Genomic DNA, 12,121 nt, shown 5'->3' on the forward strand with positions numbered 1-12,121 from the left:
TGAGGTCAGGAAAGCTGATTTTATTGCTGTCTTTCAAGTATACACCGCTCACTTCAACTGGCTTTGCAGCGTAACAACAGCAGAACAAATTTACCTTTTTTTGCAGAGATAACATTGGAAGTCCCATCACTGAATTCCATGATTTGTTCACTTGGGAAAACTCTTACTTGTAAAAGAAAGGAAGACCCCAGCCTGCAATAATCCCTTAGGTAGATGGGGAAATGACTCTGTAGACCAAAAGAATCAAAATAAAAAGGACATTTTGGGTTTCATGGGAGTTGACAACTCTTTATTATAAGAATGAAGCATTGCAACAAGGTGTTGGATCATTTATTGAAATCAACGTTTGCATAACTTTTCAGTGGTTTGAATTCGTATTTCTAACATTTGAGACTTAAAAGAAATAATAAGGGAAAGCAATATCCCTCCCTTTTTTTTTTTTTTTTTTTTTTTTCCCCAAACATGCCTGTGTGGCAAGAATGCTGGAAGTTTGACAAGGGTGCTACCATCTATATACATTTAGGAAAACATGCTTGCTGTGGGTGTACAAAAATAAAATTTATTTGTTAAATTACACATAAATATAAGGTACAAATGTATTTTTAAAATACAGATAAAGATAATCACACTTGCATTGTGTACATATGAAAATACAGTATTTTAATATTCAACATACACAGACACATTTATGATAAATGCAACTAGTTGGCAATGCCAGTTCTTCTCAGTCTGTTTTTTGTTCTTTTTTTTTTTTTTCTCCCTTCAAGTTTTCCATAAATATGGAAAAATAGGCTTTTGAAACAATTAGTTCTGCCGGACATCTTGCAGCAGCTTGTTAATTTCTGCCACCAGCTCACTGGCATCCATGAGTTCATGTTTACCATCACTGAGGTGGTTGAGCACGTTGTCAAAATCATCTTCTTCGTAATTCTCTGGGATCTCCTCCATGGCTGGCAGCCATTTAGAGGAAGGCTGCGCGCTCGAGTGAGTCCCCAGAGCGGGCCCGTTGTTGGCAGGATTTTGGAAATGTGTGCTGGCTGCCCAGGCTGCCACCCCCTGTGGATAATTTACAGTCTTGGCTGGCAAATGTCCCTTCCTGCGCTCCAGCGAGTTGGAGCGATCCATCTCATTGCACTCCGTGTAGGCATCCAGCGAGGGAGGCAGCAAGCGCTGGAAGACGCTGCTCATTTCAGAGAGGAGAGAGGAGGTACAGGTGTCCCCTGACTCCTCCTCGCTCTGGCAGTCTTTACCAAACGTCGAGAAGCTCTTCTTCTTCTCGCTGGCGTCAGCAGGCTGTGGATCTTCTTCGAGGCCCTGCTGCGGCGGTGGCTGCTGCTGCTGCTGCAGCTGCAGCTGCTGCTGGGGCGACTGGAACTCCTCCCCAGGGATGAACATGTTACTTCTGTAATCGGAGGAGGGAGAGGGCAACGGTGGCATCCAGCACTGGTCGGAGTGCCCCAGAACCCTGCACTCCTCCGTGCACAGCCGCATCGCTGCAAGAGAGAGAAGAGGAGAGTGAGCATCCCCCTCCTGTTGCAGATAGCACTTACATTGGCAGGGACTAACGCAAGGACTGAACTTCTCCAAAGACGTTCAAAATCTGGTGTTGGGGTTCACTTTCTGTGCGCAGAAAGGTAGCAAATACAAATGGTCTGGATCTAAATGTACTTCCACTTCCAAATGGTCTGGATCTAAATGTACTTCCGTTTCCAAATGGTCTCAGAAAATGAGAACAATAAATGCAGAACACGTAAGACAGTAATGCGATCTCTTAACTAGGGCTGAAGATAAACACGTAAATCCAGGTGGAAAACAAGGACTTGTGACTTAAAACCATTTGTTCCCTTTGTACAGTGCTGTTTCAGTAAAAAAAAACCAAAAACTAAAAAAAAATGAAGGTGTTTCAACCTCCAAGCATTTACTTAGGTTTAGTGAAGTCTTCCACGTGCAATTAGAGAAGCATATCAGAGGAATAAAGTGGGAATAAATGGACAGGGGAAATAAAGAAGAAAGAACAATAAAGTGCAGAGGGATCTCCCTCTTCATTAACACACCTCCTTTTGATCTGACAATGAGGTGTATGTTGAATATGAGGTGATCCACTGCCACATTACTTCTTTAACTGAATCAGTTAAATTTTAATCCAGTATCAGAATACCTAGGGCTTAAGTCACACCTCATGTGACTCCGGTGTTTATACTGGAGTTACTCTGAAGTGTATTTGAAGCTCTGTAGCTCAGGTTACTGTACCATGCTGGCTCAGGCGTTGGCACAAGGGGGGCTCTAACCCACAGGGTGGGCACACAGGCCAGCCAGGAGGGCTGAAGAGCAGAAGACAACAGAGCTGCTCTTTCAGCTGCTTGGTTTTAGTGGTGTCTCTCAGGGAGAAGCAATGTGATGGGGCAAATAACTGCATCCCTGGGAGCTACGCTGGTCTGAACTGGCTCACAGAGGGGCACTGCAAGAGTCCTCTGCAAACACCTCTCCCGCTGCAGAGGCCTGGGAAAGGTCCCTGGAAGCAGAGGCAGGCAAAGTCCTATTTGAGGGACCTGCAAAGAGGGATGTGCCAGGAGAGAGGCCAAATTTTCCTCTCCAAAGGGAACCCACTCTGTAGGACACGAAGCCTCGGCTCAGCCTGGGTGCTGCCTGGGTGCTTGGCAGACCTGCTGGAAAAGACCTAGGTGCTGCAGGGGCCACTGCCTTGAATTTGAGTCACATAGTGCAAAAGAAAGTTTTCAGAAATGCCAGACTCTTTGCATTCTGCATATTTGGACTGTAAGAAGCTTTTGCCCTAATTCTCTGTCAATTAATGGTTAGATTAGCCCACACAGAAGGGAGTTTCTTTTTCTTTCTCTTTTTATAGATTGGATACACCAGAAATGCTTGCAGTCATGCCCTGTAAGATTTCCTCACTTTCCCATCACATTTCCCATCTGGCTCTGGATCCACTCAGTTTATCAAAAAATCTTTTTTGCAGTGGTGTAAGCAGAACTGAACAGAGTATTTGAGCTTAGGACATACCAGTGATTGATAAAGTCCTACTTTCACACTGTCAGCGTTATTTATCTCTGCGCTTTACACAGCCTACCATATTGTTTGCTTTCCTAATGCCCTTTCCATTCCTTTGAGTATAAACTTTCTCTGTGTCTTACATGTGAGAGTATGAATTTCTTCAAGAATACAGGTTCAGGCTGCAGGCTGGATATTGCGCAAGCTATTGCAAATGGCCTGCTGATCCGGTGAGCTTCAAACAAAGAAACCTAGAAAATATCAGTGGCTGAAGTTTTGATACAAGTGACTGAAATACCTTCAAGTGTTTTGTTCCCATGTATGAAAAGCACGTGTGCTGTTTTGCAGAAAATGCCTAAAAGTTAGAAAGGCGAAAAGATATCTAAGTGACCCGTGGTGCTTGGACCAGCTCTCAACTCATCCCAGAAGGTGAGGATTACTCTTCTAATTAGGAAGACTCCTGTAAATTAATGAGACACTTTCAATGGTCTAGCATTTCATTAGTAGTAAGGGTTATCTTATTGTGAGTTTTGTTACTGATGTTATCAGGGTCGGTTTTGGTATAAAATAATAAATTTTGACATTCCTGAATGTAAGGAAATGGAATGGTGTCACAGTCTGTCCTTAAATCAGTAATAAATAAATTAAAAAAAAACAGATGCAGAACAGCTTTTTTTTTTTTTTTTTTTTTTTTTTTTTTTCTCCCAGGACTTAAAGCTTATTGGTGAAGGTTTAAAAAGAGAGAGAGAGAAAAGGAAACAAGTCTTTCAAGGACAGTTATGGAACTTTCTGATCATGTCATTTTTGGAGTTTTGAGTGACTGGGTCCGTTCCTTTCCAGTTCCACTTTAAAGGGACAAACTGAAAGGACTTTCTCACAGCATTTTGCCTGTGTCCAGACTGGCAATGCAGAAACCTTTCAAAATGGAGAACAGGGAACCTCCAGGAAGTTTTTTTTCTTTTCCTTTCTATTTGTTTGGATTGCAGATCAATTCAGGTCTCATCTGAACAGGTTCAACATACTTATCTGGCAGATTAAGACCACGCGTAGCAGCAGATGGACGTCTGGGTGAGATTAAATGCCCGTCTTGATAGCCCAACCCAGTTCCGTCTGCACTCAGCAGGAGTTTTCCTTACTTTGAATGCAATTAGCCGGGCACTTTTGGAAATCCTACCCTTTGGCTTCCTGTTTAGAGACCAAATTGCAAGAGCTGAAAAGGAGTCATCCGCACTTCAGCTAGCCAAGAGGGCAACCGCTCCCGCCTGCTGGCAGCCCCCAGCTGCCCACCGGGAAGGAGACAGCTCTTCCTTGGCAGAAGCGGGGCCGCATGCCAGTGCAAACACCATTGCACTTGGAAGTTCCCCTGGCAACTGAGAGCTCCAGCAGATCCCTCCCTGCCTCCTTGCTAACCGTACGAGAGAATGAGACAGGCCTCGTGCTAGCTGGCAGAGGAGTAAGTAGTAGGAGCTGGGGGCGATGAGGATAAAAAATATATTAGGACTCCAGATTTCGGTTAACGATTCTGAAAAAAACAGCAGCTTTTCAAGGTCTCTGGTTTTGAAACGTTGGGTACGTAAGACTGAGTTGAGGAGGTAGGTGAGTGCCTGGGGAGGTGATACAAGACCCAGTCTGGAGCAAAATATACAAAGAAATTTTTAAAGTTAAAATGTAGAAGAACAAATTAAGCTTTGGGGGTTTACTCTGGCCTAGCCTAACAGTATATTTGTCAGGGTAAAACACCCCAAGGTCAGGTACAATTCCCCTCACTGGTGTTATCCCTGGCAGCAGAGGGAAGGAGCTGCAGCACTGCAGCTCCTCTCCTCCAGCCCTGGGCAATATGTGGGGGTCACTTTAGGAGGGAATACGTGCTGCACCACCCCACAAAGCAACGTGCCCCTATGTATAAAGTGACTTTACTAAACTTCTCAAGTTTACAGTCTTGGTTCAGTGAACCCTACTGAAATTATCCGGCCCTGTCGGTTATAGAGAGAAAACTACATACGATCTGAAATACGTACGAGATCTAGGTTACAACCAGTGGCTGTATAATTATTAAAGTAATTACAAAATTCTCATATCTCTACTTAGCCTGATTTCCCATGGCCTCTTTTATTCAACTTGTAACTGGGCATAAATTTAAAAGCTGTACTTCATACCCGTGAATATGTACGTGTGTGTTTATCTTACTTTCACTCACCCTTTTCTAGCTTTTTTCTTTTCTGCCCTCTGCCCCAGAATTGTACCTCTTAAGCATTTTCTTCTAGAAATTAAGGTTGCAAGATTTAAAGGCTGGGACATATTTAGACCCTTCCCTTGCCACTCAAGTTCATTTTTCAGTGGGAAAAAAATACACTTTTCTTTCTTCTCCATCCATATTTCTAAACCACTTTCAGAACCCATTTCTGAATGGTAGAAGTTTGTATCGTATGAATCAAACCCACTGTGGAAAATGTATCTCCCAAATTATAGTGCAGTGTATTTTTAACAAACCACAACTGCCTGGCTTTGCAAAAACATCCACCCAGTCATTAAAAGTCTAAGGACAGGCAGCAGATCGTGCTTTTGGGGGGAATTTGGAGCCAGCTGAAGACAATGTGAACAACAGAAAAAAGTAGGCATTGCTCTGGGCACATTTTCAGTTGTGTCTGAGGCTTCATTTTACTAGATATGTGAAGGCTTCAGCTCAATATTTATCATGAGGCAGAGTAAAAAGGAAGGAAACACAGGGCTTGAAAGCTAAAGAATTTTTGCTTTCTCAGTAGTAGCTTTATCAAAGTGACAGCCAGGCAGCACTGTAAATAAACTGTTCAGCTTCCATTGTGCTCTTACCTGCAGGAATCCTCCCATCTGTAAGGAAAAGGTCACTGAATCCTTCCCCGAGAAGCCTGTCAATTGGAGACTCTCTCCCCAAATCATAATCACTGTCTCCAGCTTCACTATCACCCCGGCCACTGTCTTTCAAGCTGAATTTATCCATATCTTGTAGGGCATATCTGTGAAGAGAATTGTGGTGATGGTGGAATTAAATTATCTCACATAAGTTATATTCCACTTTTTGGTTAAACATCCATGTCTATATTTTCTGATACACATACAGGCATAAGTAGCAGAACAGTCCAGATCCTTACCTGTAGCTTCTGGAATACTTGTTTCCTCGAAAACTTGGCCTTGGTTGATACTGGCCCTGGTGAAGCATCGAGAGAAGCTGAGAAACCTGCTAAAGAAAAGGTGAAAAGACTGATTCCTTGAAATGAAATCTCAAATACCTAGTTGTAAACCCACTAACTCACTTCTCAGGTTTGTTTGTTGGGTGTTTGGTTTGATTTCCTTTAAAGTTTAATTAAATCAAATTCCTGCACATATATAATGCAGTACAACAGACTATTTTGTAGTATAGTGTCTGCCACAGGAAACACCTGAGGACCTTGTACCATGAGGAAGTGCACTGCTGTTCATTAGCCTCTGAGCTCATAATAATTAATTCATTAACAAGTAAAATAAGTAATTAAACAGAGGTGGAGTTTTGTTTTAATAGATTAGAACCAACCCTTTACCATTCCAGGATTTTAATTCAAAATAAAATGTCATTGCTCTGCATGTAAAGAGTTACCAGGACACAGCTCTCACTTAAGCCATTACATGGCATTTGCAGTAAAAACTGGGATGGGTAGTCTCCAAGTTTGAGATACTACGATCATATATTACAACAGCTGCACTTAAACTGTGTCAGTATTTAACCTTTTAGTTCTCCATCCCCAGTAGTGAAAGAATTTCCTGTATTGTTTCTCTGCACAAATACTCGGGCACTCTTTCTTAAACTGAGCTATACAGAGGGAAAGGGAAGGCAGGGAAGAAAGAGGAGTAAACCAGAGCAGAGTACTGTCTATGTTACACTCCATTGTTTCGACCTTACAGGGAAGAACCAAGAAGTAATTCTATCAATAATAGATTTAATCCTGTTCCCCACGGTAATGGATTCCACTGGTATTGGGGTAAAACTGCAAAGCTGTGACATCTAAAGGGAAATCCATAACACATTCTCATTGGGCATAGATCTGATTGCCCATTGCTCTCGCAGGGTGCATGCAGAGTACCTCCATGCTCCCGAGTGAACGCGTGAGCAAAGGGATGTGCAAAACGAGGTATGGACCTTACCTCAACAGCCGGAGTGGCATGGGTGAGTTCCAGAGAGAAATTTTCGGGCACGTGGTTAGAGGAGATTGTCACCAGGCTGTTCAGCGATTGGTGGCTGTGGTGGCTCTGCCGGCTGCTCATTTGTCCCCTTTCCAGGGTCGGAGACGATGACGGAGAAGCTCTATGGTGAGATCTGATGGGTAAAGTGCCATTCACCGTTGGCACTAATGTAATGTCCCCTTTGTGGATCTGTCTGGAGGGTCTTTTTGGGTGGTGCTGGTAGGTGGATTCTGCCACGCGACAGTTGTAGGACCTGGTGTCCTTTTTCTCTCGATTGCATCTTGTAGCAAAGATAACCATAATGACCAACAACACGGCACATATTGATCCTAAGGATATAATCGTGATCATGGAGACGTCTAGGGAGGGTTGGCTTACCAAAGTTGCTTCCGTGCTTGAAAACGAATAAACGTACTCAAAAACGGTACATTTCAGAAGTGCTTTAGTACTAAGCTGAGGACTGCCTTTATCCTGGACTATCACAAAAAACTCCCATTGTTTTGCCGGAACTGATTCGACACTCACATTGATAGAGATGTCACAAGTTTTGGGATCCATCACAAAGATGCTGTTTTCCTTGTCAGCTGCTGCTATGGAGCAGCTGAGTTCAGAGTTCATACCAGAGTCTCTATCTGTAGCCCTTATCCTGGTGACAAGAAAGCCGATTCCAGCATCTTTAGGGATTGAGATTTCTGCTGTGCTGTTGCGGAGCGCTGGCCCCACGATGACAGGAGGGTTGTCATTTTCGTCGATGATGGTTAGTACCACCGTGGTATTGCTAACGAGCTGCTGACTCCCTCCATCCCGAGCTTGAACCATAAAGGCGATTTGATTTACTTCTTCATGATCAAAGGTTCGCAGGGCATAGATCGCCCCGTTGGAGGGGTCGATGGTCACATAGGTGGTTATAGAACTTCCCAAAACAGAGCTCTCCAAAATAGTGTAGGTCACCTGCCCGTTGTCGCCTAGATCTGGGTCTGTGGCTGTGACTGACGTGATGTACGCTCCCGGAGAGTTATTTTCCAAGATAACAACTTCATATCTGTTTGTCTGGAAGCGGGGTGGGTTGTCATTTTCATCACTGATTTGGACAGTAAAGTGTTTCACTGTGGAGAGGCTTGGCGTTCCCTTGTCCTCCGCTATTACAGTCAAGCTGTATTCAGATCGCTTTTCCCTATCTAGAGTGGCATTAGTCAAGATTAAATAGTTATTTTCGTAAGTCTTTTGAAGTTTAAAGTGGCCATGTCCGTGGAGCTTGCAAACTATCTCTCCATTCAGGCCAGAATCCTTGTCTTGCACTCTGACCAGGGCAACAAAAGTGTCCAGGGGTGACCCTTCAGAAATGTAAGCTATCTCTTCTTTCTCGGGGGACATCAGGTTTAAGTTAATTTCGGGTCTGTTGTCATTCACGTCCACAACTTTAATTATAATTTTGCAGTGTGCCGGAATAGAATTTGGCCCCAAATCCTGAGCCTGAGCATCAATTTCATAGGACTTGGTTACTTCGTAGTCCACTTGCTTCAGGAGGGTCAGATGTCCTTTCTCTGAATCTATCTTAAAAGTCTCTATAATTTTGGCAGACACATGACTACTAAAAGAGTACACGACTTTACCGTTAGCGCCCTCATCTGGATCAGTAGCATTGAGGTCTATGAGCAAAGTCCCAATCGGTGAATTTTCTAGGAGTTGGATTATATACGACTGTTGCTCGAAAATGGGGCTGTTGTCATTGGAATCCGAAATGCTTATTTTCAGGAGGGATGATCCGGACCTCTGAGGCACCCCTTTATCTGAAGCGGTGAGTTGGAGTTCGTAACTTGACTTCAACTCCCGGTCCAGCTCCCTGACCACGATCAGCTCTGCATACTTAGCACCATCAGTCCTGGTTCTCACCTCAATACTGAAAAAATCATTTGCAGAAAGGGAGTAAGTGTGAAGGGAGTTGTCCCCTACATCTGGGTCAAAAGCGCTGTCCAAAGGGATCCGGGTTCCTACAGCTGCGCTCTCTGATATTTCGATAGGGATAAGAGCTCTGGAAAACTGGGGAGAGTTGTCATTAATGTCCAGCACTTCAACTTCAACATGGAAAAGCTGCAGATGCTCCGTGGGCAGAGTGATCACATCAAACTCTATGGAGCAGTTTAAGTTTTTCTGGCAGAGTTGTTCCCGGTCAATTTTAGCTCCTATGCTGATTTCTCCGTTATCCTCACGGACTACGAGCAAGGGAGAATTCCCCCTCTGCATGGCTCGAAAACGAACCGAGGAAGGGTTAGGCATTTTTAATAAAACATCAGCTACGTCCTCCGACAGTCTTGCAATTACCGATCCAACTCTCTGCTCCTCATAAATCCTGTATTTCAAATTCTTGCCCAGCACAGCCTTATTGAGAGATATTATCATCAGTGCAAAAATGAATATAAAGTGCATTTTACTGCCGACTCGGTGCATCGGTAAGTTTTTGCAATTCATTTCTCCCAGCAAGTTAAAAAGCAATTATTTCGACTTCCTCCGGTCCCTTAAACCCAGCGCGCATCTGGTCCTCCAAAACTTGCAAACGCCTTTTTTTTTTTTCCCCCTAGCCAGCCAAGTATTAATATCTTACCGGATCAGAAAAAGTTTGCTTTGCTTTTTTTTTTGATACACACCGTGCCAGGACATCCAGCTACAATCCGTACGCAATCCACGCTTCCTCATTTGACTCCCCGCTCCTCTTCCAGGACGAAACGGGGCAGGGCAGGGTGCTGCTGCTCCTCTCCGGCCGCCGGCATCCAAGGGTCCGCCGGGAAAAGCCAGCGGGATCCGCAGCCTCTCCTCCGGCGGAGCTCCTCTCTCCTTCCCTCTCCCCCGCTCGCCGCCAGACTAAACACCCTCGCTCGCCGGCTCCAGCCTAAAATCCTCCGCAACTTCACTCCAACTCCCCAGACAAAGCTTTTTTTTTTTTTTTTTTCCGGCTTTTTTTTTTTTTTTTCTCTTTTTTTTTTTTTTTTGCTTCCCCGGCATGTGCTGAGTCCCGGCCAGCCAATCAGCCCGCCGACCCACCGGGGGACAAGCGCGGCCGCCCCGCAGCCCCTCCACGCCGGGGAGGGGGAGTGGGAAGGGGCGGGGAGGGGGGGGGGGCGGCTCCTCCGGCAGCCCGTGTGCCGCCGCGAAATGGCGGGGGGGGGGGGGGGGGATTGAGGGTAAGGGGGGACGGGGCGGGGGGGGGGGAGGGCACACAAACCACTAAAGGGCAACTTTAAATCAACTTCTCCCCCCCTCCTCATCACGCCCCCGCAGCATTTTGAGGGCACTTTGGAGCGGTTTGTTTTGGGGGTTTTTCTGTGTGTGTGATTTTTAATTCCTCCCCTTCCTGCCACGGAAAAGCGCGATCGCGCATTTACATACTTTTAGGTCCCCCTTGTTTAACTCGCTGGGCTCTTTTCGGTGCGTTGGTTTAGTAAAGGAGCCGGGGGGGACGGTGCTCTCTAACCGCGCCTCAACCGCTGCTTATTTACCTTGGTATTACCTGCTCTTCCCCAACATCTATGCTCTTGTGCGGAGCGCGGAGAGCTTTCCTTCGCTCCTCGAAATCTCTCCCTCCTCCTTTTCCCAGTCAGTAACATCTTGCACACTGGGGTCCTTCCCCCGGCTCCCTCTTTGCAGCATTTCTGTCCCCCCAGCTGCATTTGCCTGAGCTCGGTTCTTGCGTGCGTGCATGTGTGCGATCGTCTCTCTGCGTGTTTCTCTGCTTTTTTTTTGACTTGCTGCTCCGGTGGCTCTTCAGAAGAGCTTTTTTTCATCCTAGTTGAAAAAGCGCTTCATGCTTCACCGTGACAATTTGCGCTAAGTACACCCTCTACGCGCCAAGTGTTTTAAAGCAAAGAGAAGCCACGAGCTAGATGAAGTGTTCAGAAAGTGTCGAATTCCTTGCCTCTCTGCTATTGCCGAAAACTCTTTTCACGTTTTACGCTGCGACACATTTGCACAAAAGAAAATAATCTCATGACTGAGTCGAGCGTGTATTTTGTGTACACCAGAAATGCCTTAGATCGTTATGTGAGCTTCAGGCTGCACCCAGGTCGCAGAAGCGGATGTGTTGTTCTCATTTCAAATGTATCTATTTATGATAGGATTTCTGTTTCCCCTTTTTTGCATTTGCTTTTTAAGTTTCTCCTTTTAGCCACAGTGTCGCCATGCTGTTCATTGGTTTTCTGCTAACTTTGTCCATTGGTTTACTGGTGTTGCCCATAATCGTACCATCGCTCTCTTTTATTGCTCTTTTCTCTCTCTTCTATTCCCCCCCCCATGTCCAAAAACGTTAAAAGTACATCTCTGATTTTTCCAATTTACTTACTCTCAGCAGAGCTCAGCCAAAGTCACTAAGAAGGTTCTTGCTGAAAAAGAAAGCAGAGGAGGCTCAGCGTGAACTCCCCTTCTTTTTAAGCATTCAAAAGCATTTTATAAGCCATTGTCTCTTTTTTTTTCACAAACCAGCGCCGTGTGGCAAATTGTGCAGAATAGAAATGCCCATAATGAATGTATTTAGTACTGGGTCACGCTGATGAACATTCTGCCCCCATGAATAATACTGTTTTACAAGTTTGCAGCCCTTTCAAATTGCTGATCCCCAAACCCTATAGGCAAACTAGAAAAGCTAACACAAGCAACTGGGACTTTAGAAACCCATAGCCATCTGGCCTAAATCTCTAACAATCCAAGCCAATAATTATATCAATTCAGGCTTTAGTGAACCCCTTTGCAAACACCAAAAGAGCAAAGAAAGGAATTAGTGGCCATTCTAAGTTCTGGTGGAGAGAATTCAAAGATAATCTAATTCCATTAGTTCACGGACAGCTTTTTTTGCAGCTCTGATAAATCTTCCTAAAACATTTTTCCAAAACACCAGTGTAAACTCTTTTCTGACGATAATTGGGGAAAT

At 44.7% G+C, this 12,121-nt stretch overlaps 1 protein-coding gene across 2 annotated transcripts; it reads right to left on the reverse strand.

Moving 5' to 3' along the window:
* Window positions 1-313: 313 nt before the first annotated feature.
* PCDH18 (protocadherin 18) lies at window positions 314-10,227 on the reverse strand. Of its 2 annotated transcripts, none has more exons than XM_069779264.1 (4): window positions 7,165-10,227; window positions 6,138-6,226; window positions 5,839-6,002; window positions 314-1,493 (listed from the first exon to the last, which is right to left on the reverse strand). In XM_069779264.1, exons 1-4 carry the CDS (start codon window positions 9,670-9,672, stop codon window positions 805-807), a joined length of 3,450 nt encoding a protein of 1,149 aa, XP_069635365.1. In that variant the 5' UTR covers window positions 9,673-10,227; the 3' UTR covers window positions 314-804. The 2 variants fall into 2 exon arrangements, with proteins under 2 accessions (XP_069635365.1, XP_009914616.2); XM_009916314.2 differs by having other exon boundaries at window positions 6,138-6,223; window positions 7,165-10,218.
* Window positions 10,228-12,121: the final 1,894 nt, after the last annotated feature.

The sequence above is a fragment of the Haliaeetus albicilla genome, chromosome 1 (genome assembly GCF_947461875.1).
Source record: "Haliaeetus albicilla chromosome 1, bHalAlb1.1, whole genome shotgun sequence".
Classification (NCBI taxonomy): Eukaryota; Metazoa; Chordata; class Aves; order Accipitriformes; family Accipitridae; genus Haliaeetus; species Haliaeetus albicilla.

Coding starts and splice junctions, on each gene's coding strand:
- PCDH18 (XM_069779264.1), bottom strand. CDS start 9,672: ATGAATTGCAAAAACTTACCGATGCACCGAGTCGGCAGTAAAATGCAC. Junction 6,003..6,137: donor AAGTATTCCAGAAGCTACAG/GTAAGGATCTGG, acceptor TTCTCTTCACAG/ATATGCCCTACAAGATATGG. Junction 1,494..5,838: donor AGATGGGAGGATTCCTGCAG/GTAAGAGCACAA, acceptor TCTCTCTTGCAG/CGATGCGGCTGTGCACGGAG.